This window comes from Myotis brandtii, unplaced genomic scaffold, assembly GCF_000412655.1.
Source record: "Myotis brandtii unplaced genomic scaffold, ASM41265v1 scaffold115, whole genome shotgun sequence".
In the NCBI taxonomy this organism is placed as follows: Eukaryota; Metazoa; Chordata; class Mammalia; order Chiroptera; family Vespertilionidae; genus Myotis; species Myotis brandtii.
Window position 1 is genome coordinate 20749035 of NW_005353967.1, and position 18405 is coordinate 20767439.

The 18405-nt window shown below is 37.3% G+C and overlaps 1 protein-coding gene across 1 annotated transcript in view; it reads left to right on the forward strand.

Annotated features, from left to right (window-relative positions):
- Positions 1-18405, forward strand: part of MSH3 (mutS homolog 3) — a 127301-nt gene that overhangs the window by 49262 nt on the left and 59634 nt on the right. Inside the window, exons 10-12 of the mRNA XM_014550665.1 lie at positions 122-236; positions 7344-7428; positions 9913-10022. Coding sequence (XP_014406151.1) covers positions 122-236; positions 7344-7428; positions 9913-10022 — 310 coding nt within the window. The remainder of the gene's footprint in view (positions 1-121; positions 237-7343; positions 7429-9912; positions 10023-18405) is intronic.

Here is an 18405-nt window from a genome sequence, read left to right on the forward strand (position 1 = left end):
TCATTTTAAGGAGATAATCTCTAAACTATTATTTCAATAACTATAAACTAAATTTTATTTAACTTAAATTTTTAAAATAATGATGAATAATAATTCTAACGAAGGTATATGTTGTTTTTAGGTTCTCAGAGTCTTTCCAGTGCTGTTATCTTGGAGAAGCCTGTGATTTGCTCTTTGGCGGCCGTAATAAGATACCTCAAAGAGTTTAACTTGGCAAAGGTGCTTTCCAAACCCATGTAAGTGATTCCTCAAAAATTAAAAAGGGGAGGGCTTATATTAACAACATCTCTTGAATTTGGTAAATACTATTCTCGGAGAATTTTACTTGCTATTGATAGAACACTCTGTTTGAGGGCAAGGATGAACTATGTGGTATTGTTCCTAAGAATACTAAAGATATTAACTGATATAAAAAACAGTGATAGAATCTTTAATAATTCCATCAGTTTGTATCCATAATAGCTATTTAATGTAGTAGAGTTTTGACTACAAAATGGTGCTTTATTCTAAAGCAAAGTTAATTGGCAAGTAGTAATAAGTGGAATTAAGTGGTATTAAAAAACATTCATAAAATTTCATTGCCTTTTTTATTCTTGGTTTCAGTTCTTATTTCATAGGTCATTAAGTTGGAGACAAAGAGGATAGCTTCTAACAAACAGCTTTTTAAAAATTTTATTTTAATTTTTAATCCTTACCTGAGGAAATGTTTTTCATTGCTTTTTAGAGAGAGTAGAAGGGGGCGGGGAAAGAGAGAGAGAGAGAGAGAGAGACAGACACACATTGATATGAGAGAGACACTTCGATTGGTTGCCTCCTGCACAAGCTGAGGATCAAACCTGCAACCCAGGTACATGCCCTTGACCAGGAATCGAACTTGGGAACCTTCATTGTGTGGGCCGACACTCTAACCATTTGGAAACACTGGCCAGGGCCATAGACAGCTTTTTAAAAAGTGATTAATTTTATAGAGTTCAGAGATTTAAAAGCTGTCAAGTGACATTCTAGAAAAATACTAGTTTAAAAACCAGTGGAATAAAAAAAGGTAGGGGGATAATTTTCTTGCCTTCCTGTGTTCCACCTTCACTGGATCCTTGTCTTTGGCTCTGTAAAGAATTACCCTTCGTCATATTGATCCTGGGTAAGGAAACTACTTTCTGCCCTGCAGAGGTGGGTGGACAGATAGGAGCGATCTTAGTAAAATGGCTGAGTATGAATTGAGGAACAAAGAGGTGGTGCTGGTTTGAGTTTGCTGGAGAGAGTGGAAGAAATCCACTCTCTTTTGTAATGTCTTTTTTTGGTGTGTGTTCTAGTATGTGGTATTTAGGAAGAACAGAATACCATTTCTCTGGAAATAGTTTTGTCGTGTTGAAAAGCAGCCTAAATGTCCATCAACAGGAGCGTGGGTTCATTGTGTTATATTCTTGCACTGTAATGCTATACAGCAATGAAAATGAACGGACTAGAGTTTCATGTATCAATACTAAAATATTTTTTATTAGCATTATATTGAGCCAAAAGTCAAATTGCTGAAGGGCACACAGTACAGATCATTATGTGAAGTTGGGAACATGTGAAACAGTAGTAGAATACATACATATATTGAGAAGTTAGAAAGACATGCATGGGAATGAGCAACAACAAATTCAGAAGAGTGGGGCTGGAGGGGAAACCATAGAGGCCGGTGGGGAAATGGCACAGGGAAGTTCTGCTTGATGTTTATTTTTTTAATCTGGCTACAATATTAGTAGTGTGGCTGAAGTGTTTTATTAAAAAAAATAGCAGCCTGGCATTCTACCTCCTCGGTTCCATTTTAGGGTCCAATAATAGGAAGCATTGCAGAGATCACTCTGTATGCTTGATGGTGTTGGATCCCATAAGGAAAGGATGACAAGCTATCGACCATTTGACTTGTTCCCGTTAGGGAGCCCCTAACTGAGGTAGAACTAGTGACTAATAGCTTTCCCATTACCAGTGGAGTACTGAAAATATCAGGGGGGTACACTCTGTAAAGTATATGATTGTCTAACCACTATGCTGTACACCTGAAACTAATACACCATGATATTGAATGTAAACTGTAATTGAAAAAATAAAAAAACTAGATAAAAGCCAAAAGACAAAAATTTGTTTCTGTCCCTACGTCACCCGGCAATGAAGTATTACTATTGAAATAAGAAAACTGACTTTTTCTAAAATCAGGCTCTCCTGTGTTTAGAAGTAGATGAATTTGGATCTGAAAACATTATTGTGCCCTCCTCATATGTAATTCAAAGTAAAAATAATACTAAACACTAAAACATAAAATGTTTATTTATACTGAAATTAAAATAGCTTTTTTTGAAATTACCTGACTTGATAGATTGAGTGCAGCTGAACTTATATCGGGTGGTGATGTTGGGGAGTGGTCAGGGAACTGGATCTGCTGGGGACTTAGTATGTGGCTCATCTGCCTCTTGGGTAATCCCTTCCTCTCATTTCCATAGAGCCAGACCAAAAAAAGATATAAAGAGGTCCAAAATTTAGGCCTTCACATTGTATATCACCCAGCATATGTCCAGCAGTTAGTAGGCAGTCAGTAAATACAGGATTAATAAAAAAGAGAGAAGGAAGGAATTCTTTATCCTGTGATCATGGATTTGATTAGAAATTGCAAAAAATGTCCTTGGGAGCCAAGATTAATGAATAAAGATCAATCTGGTACCATTTTTTTTTTTTTTTTGCTTAAAAATGAAAAACAGTGCTGGGGGAAGGTCAAGGGGGGGAAAAAAAAGAAAAGAAAAAGGAGACATATGTACTACTCTTTGTAATACTTTAAGCAATAAAAAAAAAAAAAAGAAAAGAAAAACAGTGATGATGTTTTATGGGTGGCATGTGAATAGGCCCTGAATGTAATTCCCAAAGTGTAATTCCACAGTTCTTATATCTTGGAAAAAAAATGTAGCCTCTCAAAGGGATTACTTTGGAAAAACGTGCATGTTCTCATTCTTATTTAAAATTCAGTCCTATTGCTTTAAAAGCTCAGCAGCATCAGGTATGATGATATTTACTTTAGGAGCCATGTGATTAGGGGACTTTTAATTGTGTTGTTTTGTAAATGCTTTCACAAAGATTGCTGCATATTTCATTAAAAATCTTGATATACATTTATTCAAAGGTCTTTGTGCATTTACAAAGGCTGTTAGAGAAAAATAAACCATTTTAGGAATTGTTCTTAAGGATGGATTAAGTGAGGCTTTATTAGATAGAGCAAATTTTGCTTTATGACCTTTCAGTGTAATAAATCAGAGCTGAATGAATATATGCTGAGTCCTGTGCATCTTTCTAGTGAGTCATTGAACCTAGCAGTCATTTGGGAACCGTTATACATCTTTCTTTTTATTTGCCTGTCTAATATGCTTATTGGAAACATTTAGGAATGCAAAGATATTCATTTTGTTTAATTGCAAATCAAGTAGAAGCGAATCTACAGTAAAACAAATTTTGTAATAGAATACAATTTATAATAATTAAAATTTGTAATAATTTTATAAAATTAAATTTATAATAATTAAATTAACCATACAAAGATTAGGCAAATGGTAAATGTATGACCTCTGAAAACTCTACATAGAGAACTACTTTCCACTATTGATTTAATATGTAACATGATAGATTTTTTTCTTTGTTTCCATTTTTAAATAATATTTAAATAGGATCATTGAAGGGGATTGATTTTTCAGATAAGTTCTGTACCTTTACTGCCTCTGTCTAATTCAGAAAGGTTTTTTAAAAGTAGTTTTGTAATGATATAGTGTCTTAAATTTCTGTGGCAAGTTAGAAGCAAGTATATTTCCTTTCATTTTAAAACTTGAGGAAACAAAAGCATCCTTTGTATTTTTGTCGTCTTAAATATTAATGAAATATGTTTCTATGTTACTTATAATATTTCTATCCAGATTCACACAGCATGAACTCTAGCCAGGCATTATTTATGAGATTCATTTCAAAGCAGATGAAATTTAGCTTCTTCGAAAAGGATAAATAATTCAGAATTTTTTTTTTTTTTTTTTAGTATTTCACATTAGGATCATATACCGTTGAATTCCTAAGCATGCTGGCAGATTCAACCCTTAGTTCAAAAGTATATACAATTTCCAGTGGAAATAGCACTGACATAAGGAAAATTTTCCCCACCTCCAGAACATATTATCAACCAAACATTTGGGAGAACCAACAGCAAAATTGGTTCTTATAATTGCTTGATAATTATTGTTCCATAGGGTCAGTTTAGTTTAATGTTGTCCAGTGGTTGATCTTTTATTAAAAATCAATGCAGATGTCAGTTTAAAGAAACTCTGCTTCTCCCAGCGTCTACTTGGAGGTCTAGATGACTTGTTCACTAATGGCAAAAACCAAAACTAAAACCAACAAAAAACCCATATGCACATCTCATTAACACTCTTAAATGAAAAAAGAACCTGTACAGGCAGACCTTAGAGATATTGTGGTTTTGGTTCCAAACCACTGCAGTAAAGCAAGTATTATTTTAAATATATATCTTTATTGATTTCAGAGAGGAAGGGAGAGGGAGAGAGAGATAGAAACATCAATGATGAGAGAGAATCATTGATAGGCTGCCTCCTCCACATCCCTTAGAAGGAATCGAGCCCAAAACCCAGGCATGTGCCCTTGACCAGAATCAAACCCGCAACTCTTCAGTCCGCAGGCCGACACTCTATCCACTGAGCCAAACAGGCTAGGGCAGCAAGTATTATTTTAAAGTGAGCCGTAATCATTTTGCTGGTGAAGGATCTTGCCATCAGTTTGTAATACTGTATATGCAAATCTGTGAAGCACAGTAAAAAGAGCTAACTTAAGCCAGTTTGGTTCACAGTTAGTTACTGGGTTCTTTTTGATATTGTAGATATTAGGAGGCCCAGTAATTATATGTAGGTGAGGGATCTAAGCCTCCTCCCCAACCCTCTCTCTACCAGGTTGCATGTTAGTCCAAACAAAATTCTGTCACACATATAGATACTTTTTAGCAAGCAGGTACAAACGCAGTCATGCAAACTCTTCTATGAGCATCTTGAAATTCTAATTTGGGTCTTCTCAATGTTCTTGCTTCAAAGGTTCAGTTGAGGCATAGGAGGAGCAGGATTTCAGTTTTAGTTGGTGTTAGGTGACAAAACCCTCAGATGATTGGTGGAACGGGATGCTTTCGGAATCCTGAATCTAAGACACCATTCTTCAGGATATGGACTGTTGGGTGTACAAGTTCTTGTGAAGGTGAAGGCAACTGAACAGACAGTATTTCTGGACAGTCCACACATCTTAAATGCCACTTATTTTATTTTACACCTCCGATGTTAATGGGAGATAAAGGCAGCTTGCCAAGATGTTTTCAGGAAAGGCTGATGGATTATGGGTTCTTGATTAGTCTTTCTCTCATGCCAGCTAAGCACCATCCAGACTCTGTCTGATTAAGGTGTGCAAGTGTTAACTTGTGTAGATTAAACCCAACTTTTGTGAACAGGGAATGACATATCTAAACACATGGGCACTGATTAGATACCAACTCTGAGTCTAGCCTATTAGCTCTTGCAGCTTGGATTTTTGACCAGGAAGCTGTATTAACACCTGTCAGCTTCACAGCCAACCACTGCCTAATTGTTTCTTCCCGGAAATGTTTTACATTTTATTACTGACCTTGGGTGTTCACAGACATTTCTGAGCAAAGGAAAACAAACCCACACTGGCTTCCCTATAGGAAGATGGCAAATATTGGTTGAGCATCTACTTTCTGCTAGGCCCTGCAGGTCCTGCAAATTGTGTGATATCAATAATCCTTGCCTCCAAGGAGCTAAGATCTATGTTTTATATTTTTATGAATTTCAGAAAAGAAAGGTGAGGGAGAGAGAGATAGAAAATCAATGATGAGAGAGAATAATTGATCGGCTGCCTCCCCGGGATTGAGCCTGCAACCCAGGCATGTGCCCTGACTGGAAATCGAACTGTGACTTCCTGGTTCATAGGTCGATACTGAACCTCTGAGTCACAGAGGTGGGCCAAAAATCTATTAATGAGGATAGCCCAAGAACATAAGTTGCTGTAATTACATTATTGAATGACCAACTGCTATATGAAGGAGAGAAAGGGCTACATACATCTGGTATCAATCAGTGTTGGAGTTGCTTCCCTCTAAACATTATTAACAAGTTATCATTCTTTGGAAGCTAGGTCAAATCTGTCATAGCAAAATTACACTGCCAAAGGACAGCATTCAGTTACTAGGCAACATTCCTAATGTGCAGTAAGTTATTTCTTTTTCAGGGCTCTGGAGCTTTAGTTGAAGAGTCATCTAGAAGTGGAGGCATCTTGCAATGAACGCTGGCTTTGATTTTAGGCTCTAGATTCCTGGATGAGGGCTTGTTTCCATAACTGGCTTGGGAAACTGGCTTTTGTTTAAATCTTATTACAGCTATGATGGAAACACTCATGCTCTCCCTCCAAATATATAGGTTAGCGACCTTGCCATGATGTTTCTTGCCTTTTAGCCATCAAATCTATAAGTGCTATTTACAGAAACGTCTAAGGACTGACTGGCTTATAAAGGACATTGAATCCTGTATCAGTAATGCATTGATTAGTATACTTTTTAACATGAAATACTAATAAGGACAAAATTGGAATTGTGCATACATTTATTAATCATATCGCAACTCAGTACTCAAGTCTATTTGAAATTTATTGAACTTTTAATCTAGTTTGAAGTAGTTAGAGGTACATAAGGAGAATATGAATTCTTTGAGCTTAAGGAAATATTTTCTGCTACTTTTTTCAATTTTATACTCTATTAAAACAGCCACATTAATATGCATTGTTAGAGAGTAAATAACATTTGTTGCACTTATCAGAATGTTGATTAAAACCTGTTCAAGGGTTTATCAAGATGATCTCATGCTAAAGAATAAGAAGGATGTTTTTAAATATCTTGACATATTTTTAAAGCTAATTGCATAGTTGTTTCCTGAAGATACCACACCACCACATGCTCTGCCAATGATACAAGACTATGTTTGGTTCTATTTCTGGGAATATATTAAAAAATTATTTGTAACACTTACTTTCCTTCCTTGTTCTTGTGTTTGGTTTGAGAGCAACTGTCCTCATTTTGCCATCAACCTATTTAATGACACCAGCATCAATGGGAGACAATATACCAGTAAATATTCTTTTAGCTCCTTTTGGTTTGATTCTCTATCAAAGAGCTAACTTTTGTCATATTATCACTGGAATATTTCTAGTGCTTACATTAGTTCTTTATGCACTTACATCATGGTTCATATTTCGTTCTTTTACAGGAAATTTAAACAGTTGTCAGGTGCAATGGAATTTATGACAATTAATGGAACAACATTAAGGAATCTTGAAATCCTACAGAATCAGGTCAGGTAAACATAAGGGCTAGTAGTTTCAAATGGTTTTGAAAAACAAAATTTGGAATAAGGTAGCATTTTGGAATAAGGTAATATTCTTAGGAATACAGGTGAAAACAACAATATTGTCTTCAACTGACTGCTCTGCCTATTCTGTTATCTATTTATTAGTTGATAACTATAGCACTGCTGTTTGGAGAATTAAATACAGTATAAGAAATACTTCTGTGGGGTTACTTATGAAGCTATAGAGTTTTCCTTTTTAATGATTGAAGTAACATGCTAATTCAGATAATTTCTGTATCAAATATTTATTTGGAAGAACATCTTTGAAAATTCATATGAAGATTTTTTGTCTGCTTAATTATATTTTTCTACATTTAACTTTTTCTTGAAATGTTTGCAGTCTTATTATGCAGCATATAAAACAAGTTACTGTGATATTCAATTAGACTGTAAGATGCGTAATAATTCCCTTTACAGATTTTCATCATTTATTTGCCTTTTATTGATGAATTAGGAAGATAATGGAGCCATTGAAATTATTGCTTTCATTATTATTAAATTGGCACTTGGTAATGTGAGATGTTATGTTATAAAATTAATGTTATCATAACAAAGTCATAGAAATAAGAAGTTTCAAGTCGTTTGAGTAAGTAGTGGAACCTGAACGACCTGAGTCAAATGGTTTAAAGCTCTTCAGAAGCATTGATTACTGTTGTGAATTATAGTAAATGCCAAATTTATTCTCCTGACTCCTGGATTTGTATATTACTAACTAGATTTTTTTAATTTAGTTTCTCCCTCTTCCAAACTATCTGTGTATACTAGAGTCTACCTTGTTTCCATTCAATAACACTTTTATTTTGTCATTCATTTCATTTATCCAGAAGTGAGAATCTTTCCCACAAGTCTTTCTCATCAACTCTGTATACATCCCATGATAGGAAAGAAGTAGTAGGAATAAAAGGACATTTCTTGGATGAAGAAGAGCTCAGTCAGAGTCTGCCCACACAGCCCCAGTATCCCAAGTTGTCCTTATTCTGCCACATCCTCCCTGTTCCAGTCCTACTACTGTGGAGTCAGTTCTGAAATCACATCCCAAAGGCAAAAATCATCTGTAACCAAAATACCCTTTAAAAATCCTTTCATTGTCAAGACTTGAGCCCTTGTAGAATGGAAGCTGAGAATGAACATCTGCATGTTTTTGCACTTCAGCGTTGGCCTCTCTTACAGATGAGCAAGGACAGGGGCGATGAGGAGGGGCCAGTGTTAGGGAGGGCAGAGGTGTAACAGGACTGTGTTTGCCCATCCCCTTCTCTCCTGAGCCTGCTGCTCCAGTGAGGCCAGGTACCTGGAACCTGATTCCCTCCACTATCCTCTTCCGGGGACCCTTTGCTGCAGGCGGGCCAGTCCGGCTCTTGTCTCAGAGGGTGGTGCTGTTGCTGATCTGGACCAGCCTTGTTCATGGGCCAGTGTCCAGCTCCATCCTCAGGAGCCTCTGTGACCCTGAAGCTGCTCTGTGCTCTGCTTTCACTCCTAAGGCCCAGGGAGCTGATGTGATACCTTTTATAGTTCCTTCCTGCCAGGTGGCATTGGGTCCTAGTTATGAGTCTTTTCCCCCCAAACTCGGATTTAAGTGCCCTGAGGGAGGGAACGTGTCTTAATTTACCTTTGCCAATCACTCAACTGAGTACATTAGGGAGGTTTTCTGTAAGTACCTGCTTGATGATTTGAAGGAAAAGGAAAAAGTTAAAATAAAACCACTCAAGTGAAAACTGCAATTTTATGTTCCAAATAAGATTTAACCTATTAATAGATTTTTTGTAATACAGTGAAACCTTGGTTAGGATAAACCATCATCTCTAGTTAGTTGTAAAAAATTTTTATGACTCAACTTTGAAATAGAAAAGTATAGATAGATAAACTTTTACTAAGGATTTAATAAAACAGACTAAAATAAAACCCTTCCAGGGTAAATTCTGGGAGGGCGGTGCAAGTTCACATCTATCTCCAGTACCTTCTACTCCTTCAGTGCTGTTGTGAGAGCATTGGTTTTTAGAACAGTAATTCTGAGGCAGTGGGAGATACTGAATTGCCAAAGGCAAATTGTATTTCCCAAGGCAGTAAAATGTATTATTATATTTTTAAGATGCTTAGGACAAATATATATTTCAAAAGAGATTTCTGAATAATTTATTCTTAGTCAACCAAAAATGACACAGACTCTCTCTTTTCTGTGCAAAATATCAATACTTTCGGTATATTGTATGTGTATATATATGTGTATATTTGCGTTTTGTGTGTGTATGTATACACACATGTTCACTGATCAAACATTAAATGAACACTTGTTATGAGCCATACTTTATGCCAGGTATATGTAACATTGAAAACTGTGATGCATGGAATAATTAGGGCACATGATCAACTAGCAGTTTTGGTGCAAATACAATTATCTAGTTAATAAAACTTCTTTTCTGGTCTTTCTTAGACTGATATGAAAAGCAAAGGAAGTTTATTTTGGGTTTTGGACCATACTAAAACTTCATTTGGGAGACGGAAGTTAAAGAAGTGGGTGACTCAGCCGCTCCTTAATTTAAGGTAAAGGGAATTTTTTGATTGTGTTTAATCTGAAATTACATATAGTAGCGAAAGTAAAGGCATGTTTGCCTCCTTAGAAACAAGATTACTATGACATGTAAGAACACAACTTTAAATTGGGAAAGATTTTATTTTGTATCTAACAACAGACTGTCTGATATTGTGAGGATTTTTTCCTTGCTCCCAAGAATGAGCCTGCTTGCAGATTGGAAGACATAGGGTATGCTGGGGAAAGTGGGTTATGTAGTTAGTTTGGGCCATCAGTAGCATAAGGGGGTAAGGAGGGAAGAAGGGGTTGAAGAGATGGGGTGCTGCCTTTTTGTAGAGGGCTTTGCAAGCTAGGCTGAGGAGTTAGTGGCCAGAGGAAGTTAATCCAGTGATTCTGAGCATGGGAGTGACGGTCAGAGCTGGGCTTGAGTGTAGGAGGGGACAAAGTGGTGGTGGTGGGGCAAGTCACCAAGTTCACAGAGAGGTTCTGAGGACCTGAGCTAAATTAGTATCAGTACTCTGAAAGAGGTCAGGTATAAGACGTTTAGGACAGTAGAATGGGTAACTAGGGGCACCTTTATTGCATACCAAGCACTGTGCTAGAGGCTTTATGTGTACGTCACTTTTAAACTGCATGATGGCCTCACTGTTGGCTACATCTTATGCTGTGCTTGGTAGATAGTCATCTTGAAAAAAGGATAGCAGACACTGTTATGAGTGTTAGTAGTAAGTTTTAAGAAATTGTTTTGATGGTGATGGTTACCAGATTACTTCAGCTTTTAGTGGGTTATTTCAATTTCCCTTCCTGACCATAGAGACCTTCAGACAGGGGAAGCTGACTAGATAAAGAAGAATTCTGAAAATGGAAGTATCTACGTGGTTTCATTATTCAAATGCAATAAGGATACCTTGTGGAGCAAGAGCAGACAAGACGGTCTTCTGCGGGCAGTGTGTGGACAGCCCCCTAAAGGGTGTTGCATTCTGGGTAATGGAAAGGCATCTGCCTAAGCATCCACGGCAGTTTTTAGTATTTTATTTGCTTGGTTAAAATATTCATCAGAAACAGACTCACTAGTAGATGTTTGCATGGGAATTAAAATTTTTATTTTTATCATTAAATTTGTTTTCTAAAATGAGAATTAACTTGAGATAAGTTCAGTAGACCATGTTGTATGCTTTTTATCGACTGGACCATGTGTCCCTTGGGATCCTGCTCTCCCAGAAAGGCTGGAGAAAATAAATACTCCATGCATCGAACACTGATACTTTCAAGTGTGAACTTTAAACCGGCTTGGCACTTATGTAGCCAGTAACAAACACAAAACCTTTTCCTTTGCCTTTTTTATTTTAAGTCATAATTTTAAAACTTTCATCTTCCTAATTCTTCAAAATCCATTTTAAAAGAATTCGTTTAAATCTTAATGGCACTTACAACCTACTCCAAACAAATTCTCTGAGAAAATCTTCAGCTGATTAGTCGGTGGGTCAGTTATATATTTTTTGTTCCCCCCCTAAACTAACATAGGTGCCATGCATATCACATCAATGGTTCCGTTCGTCCAGGCTAACATTCTGTCTCTGACATTGGCAGCCAAATGTTAGTTTAGGACCAGGATTTCTTCTTTAGTGAGATCATAGAACAAATAATTGGTGACAAGGGAACTTAGTAATATAAAGCGGGTCTTCCAAAGTTCTCCAAGACCCCATTACTTGCCAGTCATCCATGAATTCTCTTAAATTCCCTTAAGATCTTTGCATTTTTAGCTTATTTTAACTTCCAGGGCAATCTCATATTCGTAAATCCAGGACCAAATGTTTCAAGTTTCAGAGGATTTTTCACTCCCACCACCTTTTATTCTATAAAATGACCTCTTTGGTGCAGAATATGCTAGTGCCCTGTACTTACTGACTGATTCAGATAATTCACTTAGATTATTGAGATTGGATTTTGCTTTAATGAAGCTACATAAGTTTTTATAAATAGGTTATGCTTTCTTATGTGTTGTGATTTCAGAGAGGAAGGGAGAGGGAGAGAGGAGATAGAAACATCAATGGTGAGAGAAAATCATTGAGTCGCTGCCTCCAGCACACCCCCACCCTGACCACTGGGGATCGAGCCCGCAACCTAGGCATGTGCCCTGACCTTCTAGTTTATAGGTTGATGCTCAACCACTGAGCCATGCCAGCTGGGCTAATTTTACATTCTTAATATCTCTTGAAACTCTGAGCTATTTTCATTCCTCTATTCTCTACCCAGTTCAGATCATTAACATCACCCCTGGATTACTGAAACGGCTTTCTAACCAGTCTTTCTGCTACTGCTGTTTTGTTCTTTCAAATGTTGGCCATTGGCTGTCATTGCTCCTATGTGGTCTGCATTACTCACATGACCAGGTCCCTGCTTACTTTCCCAACTTCTTCTATCACACTTTCACCCTCCATCTTACACTACTTCTACAGCTGGTACTTTTTAAGCATTCAGTAATTATTCATTGAATAAATCGTGTATGTGAAAGGTGAAGCTAGGTAGACAAGGTAGTGAATCTTAGGCCCTAGGAGAGGGTTTATGATTCATGTTTCTACTAGGAATCTGTATATGTCGTTGGTTTAGCCATATTGCATGACCAGTATCTTAATGTTGGAATTTAATTTATTCATTTTATATCAGCTGTCTTTAGGGCAAGAAATTAGATCAACAAAACCAACCTCTCCTTAGCAGTTTGCATTTTAACTTTCCCCCTAAATAACCTTATGTTAGAATTATAGAGGCATCTCCATGAATAGCAATCAGGAGGTACAGACAGACTCCATCACATGCCCTTACAACGGCAATAGCTGTAGGTCACGCACTGAGTTTCTCAGTGACAGCCACACAAATTCTAATGTCATTACTCAGTTCATCTTCAAATGTGAAGGACTCCAGTGACACCCACATTTAGTCCTTGGGGTTTTGGTGGTAAAAAACAATCTTTGTCATCCCCAGAACCTGAAGTCCGTAGTTTTTGTCATATGGAATGAAATGACTCAGGTGTCTTTATTCGCTTAGACTGTATCATGGTTTAAAAAAAAATTAAATGTGTTAGGGCGACAATATACATCTGTATATTGCATTGTGTACTCAACACCAAAAGTCTCCTTTCGTCACCATATATTTGATCCCCTTTATCCTCTTCATGTTCTCTGTATCTCCCTTCCCCTCTGGTAACCACCGTACTGTTATCTGTGTCTGTGAGTTTGTTTGTTTGATTTGTTTGTTCATTTGTTGCTTTCCATTTTATATCCCCCAATGAGTGAAATCATATGGTTCTTGTCCTTTTCTGTCTGACTTATTTCACTGAGCATGATACTCTCAAGATTCATCCATGTTGTCACAAATGGCAATATTTCATCCTTTCTTATGGCTGATTAGTATTCCATTATAGATATGTACCACATCTTTATCCAGTCATCCACCAAAAGACACTGGGTGTTTCCATGTCTTGGCCACCATGAATAATGATGCCGTGAACATAGGGGTATATATATCTTTACAAATACATGTTTTCAGATTTTTCTAGTAGATACCCAGAAGGGGGGATTGCTGGGTCATATGATAACTCTATTCTTAATTTTTTGAGGAACCTCCATACTGTTTTCCATAGTGGCTGTACTAGTTTACATTTCCACCAGTAGTGTATGAGTGTTCTTTTTTCTTTACATCTTCTCCAACACTTGTTTTCTCTTGCCTTGTTGATAATAGCTATTCTAACAGGAGTGAGGTAGTTTCTCATTAAGGTGTTGGTTTGCATTTCCCTTATAACTAGTGCAGTTGAGCATCTTTTTAAATATCTGTTGGCCGTTTGTGTGTCTTCTTGGGAAAAATGTCCTCTGCCCATTTTTTAAATTGTATTGTTTATTTTGTTGTTGTTGAATTGTTTAAGTTCTTTATAATTTGCATGTTAGCCCCTTATTGCAGTATTGTTCGCAAATATCTTCTCCTAGTTGGTTGGTTGCCTTTTTGTTTTGTTGATGGTTTCTTTTGCTGTGCAGAAGCTTTTTAGTTTGATGTATTCCTAGTCATTTATTTTTCTTTTACTTCCCCTGCCTTTGGGGTCAAGTTCACAAAAACCTCTGAGACCAAGGTCCATAAGTTTAGTACCTATGTTTTCTTCTGTGTTTTTTTTTATTGTTTTAGGTCTTATATTTAAGCCTTTAATCCATTTTGAGTTAATGTTTGTGTTATGGTATCAAATAGCAACCTGGTTTCATTCTTTTGCATTTGGCTATTCAGTTTTTCCAACACCATTTATTGAGGAAGCTTTAGGTTATATATTTTTTTAAGATCAACTATAGAATACTATAGGGTATCCTGGAATATCTTTACCATCATCTAATTGACAGTACTTCTTCCTGTTTTGTTTACTGTCACCAAATCTCTTTCATTGATTGCACTGAACTAATTGTTCTCTATTCTAGAGGTCTGACTTTTGTTTTACAGTTATTTGGAAAACCTTCTTACTCTTGCTAATAAATAACAGTTCTAAGGTATACAAACTATTTTATTTATGAAACTTGATTAGAAGTTATTTTTATATCTTTGCATTATGATCTGTGTATAGGAGATAAAGTGGAATTATAGCTGCCTCAATGATGAGAGATTTGTGGTAAACAGTACCACACGCCCTTTGATCTCCTCCCTGTCCATGTTAGACATCTGTAATTGGTATGGCATTCCTTCTCAATGCAGCCTACTAACCAGTCTCAACATGGTATTTCAAGTTACTACTACCAGATTTAGCACAGGAGATCCCTGAACTAGCTTTCCTTGTGTAATCCTTTCTTGTTGTTCACTTTACACAAAATACCTTTTGCATGAAATGTCTTAAGTGTTGTCTGCACATAGTTATTACCAAGCTTATATATTGGGTGCTATTTTCCCCCTCCCCCTGCTGTTCTTTGTGGAATCTACCAAACAAATTTTGTAAGCCAATAAAGTTCACCATAAAAATGATGATAACAGTTAACATGTTTTGAGTAGTTATTATGTACCAGGCACTGTGCTAAGTGCTTAATATGTATTGTTTCCTTGAATTCTTGTAACAACTCTATACGGGGACATTATTATTCTCATTTATAGATAGAGAAACTAGAGCAGGGCTAAATAACTGGTAAATGGTAGAGCCTAGATTTGAACTTAGGTCACCTGCCTTCTCGACCCCATTTATTAACCTCCAAGCTATTACCTCCTTATAACAAATGAAGGCTGGGTTAAAGCCAAAATGATTCATAGTGAGCATGCTTTTGCCTGTGGTATCACTAGGCTAAAATAAAAGCCACTACCTTTGCATTTTTTCAGATTACAAACCAACTTAACACAACCTTTTCAGTCTCTTTCTAAGAAATTTACAGTTTTGTCTTTTTTTTTAAAAATTTTTATTGCTGAAAGTATTACATATGTTGCCTTTTTTCCACCATTAACCCCCTCCAGCCCGGCCCCCGCCCCCTGCCCCAGGCTTTCACCACAATTGTTCGTGTGCATGGGTTATGTATATGTACATACAAAGTCTTTGGTTGATTACCTCTCACCCTCCCTCACCTTCCCTCTGAGATTCCACAGTCTGATCCATGCTTCCAAGTCTCTGGATCCACTCCGTTCATCAGTTTATTTTGTTAATTAGATTGTACATATGAGTGAGATCATGTGATACTTGTCTTTCTCTGACTGACTTATTTCACTTAGCATGATATTCTCCAGGTCCCTCCATGCTATCTCAAAGGGTAAGAGATTCTTCTTTTTTACTGCTGCAAAGTATATTCCATGGTATAAATGAACCACAGCTTTTTTACCCACTCATCTAGTGATGGGCACGTGGACTGTTTCCAGATCTTAGCTATTGTAAATTGTGCTGCTATGAACATCGGGCACAATTCTTTCTGATTGGTGTTTCGGGTTTCTTAGGAAATATTCCTAGAAGTGGGATCCCTGGGTCAAATGGCAGTTCCATATTTAATTTTTTTGAGGAAACTCCGTACTGTTTTCCTTAGTGGCTGCACCAGTCTGCATCCCCACTGGCAGTGTATTAGGGTTCCCTTTTTTCACATCCTCGCCAGCACTTGTCATTTGTTGATTTGTTGATGGTAGCCATTCTGACAAGTGTGAGGTAATACCTCATTGTTGTTTTAATTTGCATCTCTCTGATGATCAGTGACTTTGAACATTTTTTCATATGTCTCTTGGCTGTCTGTATGTCCACGTTATAGAATTGCCTATTTAGGTCCTTTGCTCAGTTTTATATCTATGTTTAAAAAATGTTCTGGTGGACTTCATAAATATGATTTGGATTTTTATTAACCTTTTTTGCTTTTATCTTTTCATATCTCAGACAACCTTTATAAATTTTGAGAGAGTAGCTATCTTTGTCGGCTGTCTTATACATTCACAGATGGCATTACTTTATCTGTCCTCATACCATCTGTAGCATCATCTCAGTCTATTCCAATTGGTGTCGTCTTTCATTTATTCAGGAGTGAGTTTATTAAAATAAAACTTTATATTTGTATAGCATTTCGGGTAAATGTTAGGGTAAAACAGTGATTTATTTTATCACAACAATCCTATGCAAAGGAATTTTAATTTTTCATTTATTTATGTTTTACCTCATCTTGCTTTACTTTATATGTAGTCTTTGAAGTTGAATTGAATTCAACAACCATTTATTGAGCACATATTGTGATCCCAGAACTGTGGGAATAAAGATATGACCCCTGTTCTCACTGAGCTTACAGTCTAGTGGAAGAGACAGTGAGGAAGCAAATAGAGTTAGGAAATAGAGGGTGGTATGGAAAAGGATTAAGTCTGGTCTGGTGCATCTAGAAAGCCCTCTCAGAGGAAGGGTGATTAGGAGTTTGTGGGTTGTAGGAAAGAGGAAAAGAAACTCTAAGGTATAGTGAGCAGTACACTTGAAAGCTCTGACATTAGAGAATTTGGAGTGACCAAGACACTGGAAGAAATTCAGAGCGAGAGGAAGGGAGTGACAGGTGTTCTGAAGTGAGACTTGAGAGGTAAGCAGGAATCAGTTGTAGGTCAATTAAGGATTCTGGATTTGGACCTAAGATTATGGCAGGTGTCTGATGAGCTTAAAGCAGAGGTATGACATGACATATTTGGGTTCTAGGAAGACCTCTCAGGGTACAGTGTCGAGAATGGTCTGGAAAAAGGGACAGCAGTGGATGTGGGAGGGGAGGGAGGAGGCTGTTTTAGTAGTCTGAGAAGTGATCTTTTACTTGGACTAGTGTAATGGAGAGAAATGGGTAGATTTAAGAGACCACCCCAGTGAGAATGGAAGAGCCAATCTGTGTCTACCGAGCTCTGGCTTGTTCTGCTCTCTCATGCTGAACAAATGCCTGTTTTACAGCCAGAGAAAAACGGAGCAGAAATGAGACCTGAAATTAGTTTCTGTATCAGGAACAGGCATGGCCTCACAGGATAGCTATAAAGATAATAAAGATAATAGCATTCAGTTAATTGCAAAGTACTCAATTTAACAGTCGTCATCTAGGCAGGATTCTGATGTGAGGTTTGCCCTTTCACGTGAATGTGTGTGATATCAACATAACTTTGATAAACAAATGTGCATTTAGAGCTAGTGTCTCCCTTTCCCTCCAAATGTCAGTTCATTCTTTCATTTGCTTGCTTGTTCATTCATTCATTCATTCATTCACTCATTCAAAACATTTACTGAGGGCCTGCTAGCCACTAGATAGGTGTACTTATCTCAGGCTTTAATATCACATGTGGCCATTGTACCTAGTGTAGGCCTTTGGTGTTCATAGGAACTAGGTGGGCCACATTGCATACAGGACACATTTAGTCAGGTTTCCATTTTAAGTTGACAGGGCCTCCTCATTCCTTCCCAAGTGACACATCACTTAGAGTGTAGACATTGATAGAATCCTGCGGCCCTGGCCTCCCATGTTTCCTGATGTCGTTCCGCTGTGTTTTCTGTAGCTGCTCCCAGTCTTTGCTTGGGCTCCATATGCCTAATCCCAGTTCACTCAAACAGTTGGTCAGTTCCAGTCCTTTATGGAAGCAGTTGGTTAATGGGATGAATTGTTTTTGACTGAGATGGTCAGTCATTTCAGGCAGGAAAATCTGGTTGCCCATCGTAAACCTGTTATAGTAGCCAAGGTGATGCAAGCAGTTGTAGCACATAAATCCTCAATCTGGTGTAAATACAATAGACGTTTACTTCTTGCTAATGTAAAGTCCAGTGGGTAGTGGATGCGAGATTGGAGGGGTTTTTTTTGCTCCATTTGTGGACCCAGGCTGATGGAGTCAGCAAGATTGCCCTGGGCTCAACGTCCAGTAGGCAAATGGGGAGAGAGCAAACACCAGGAGTTTTTCATGGGCCAGGGC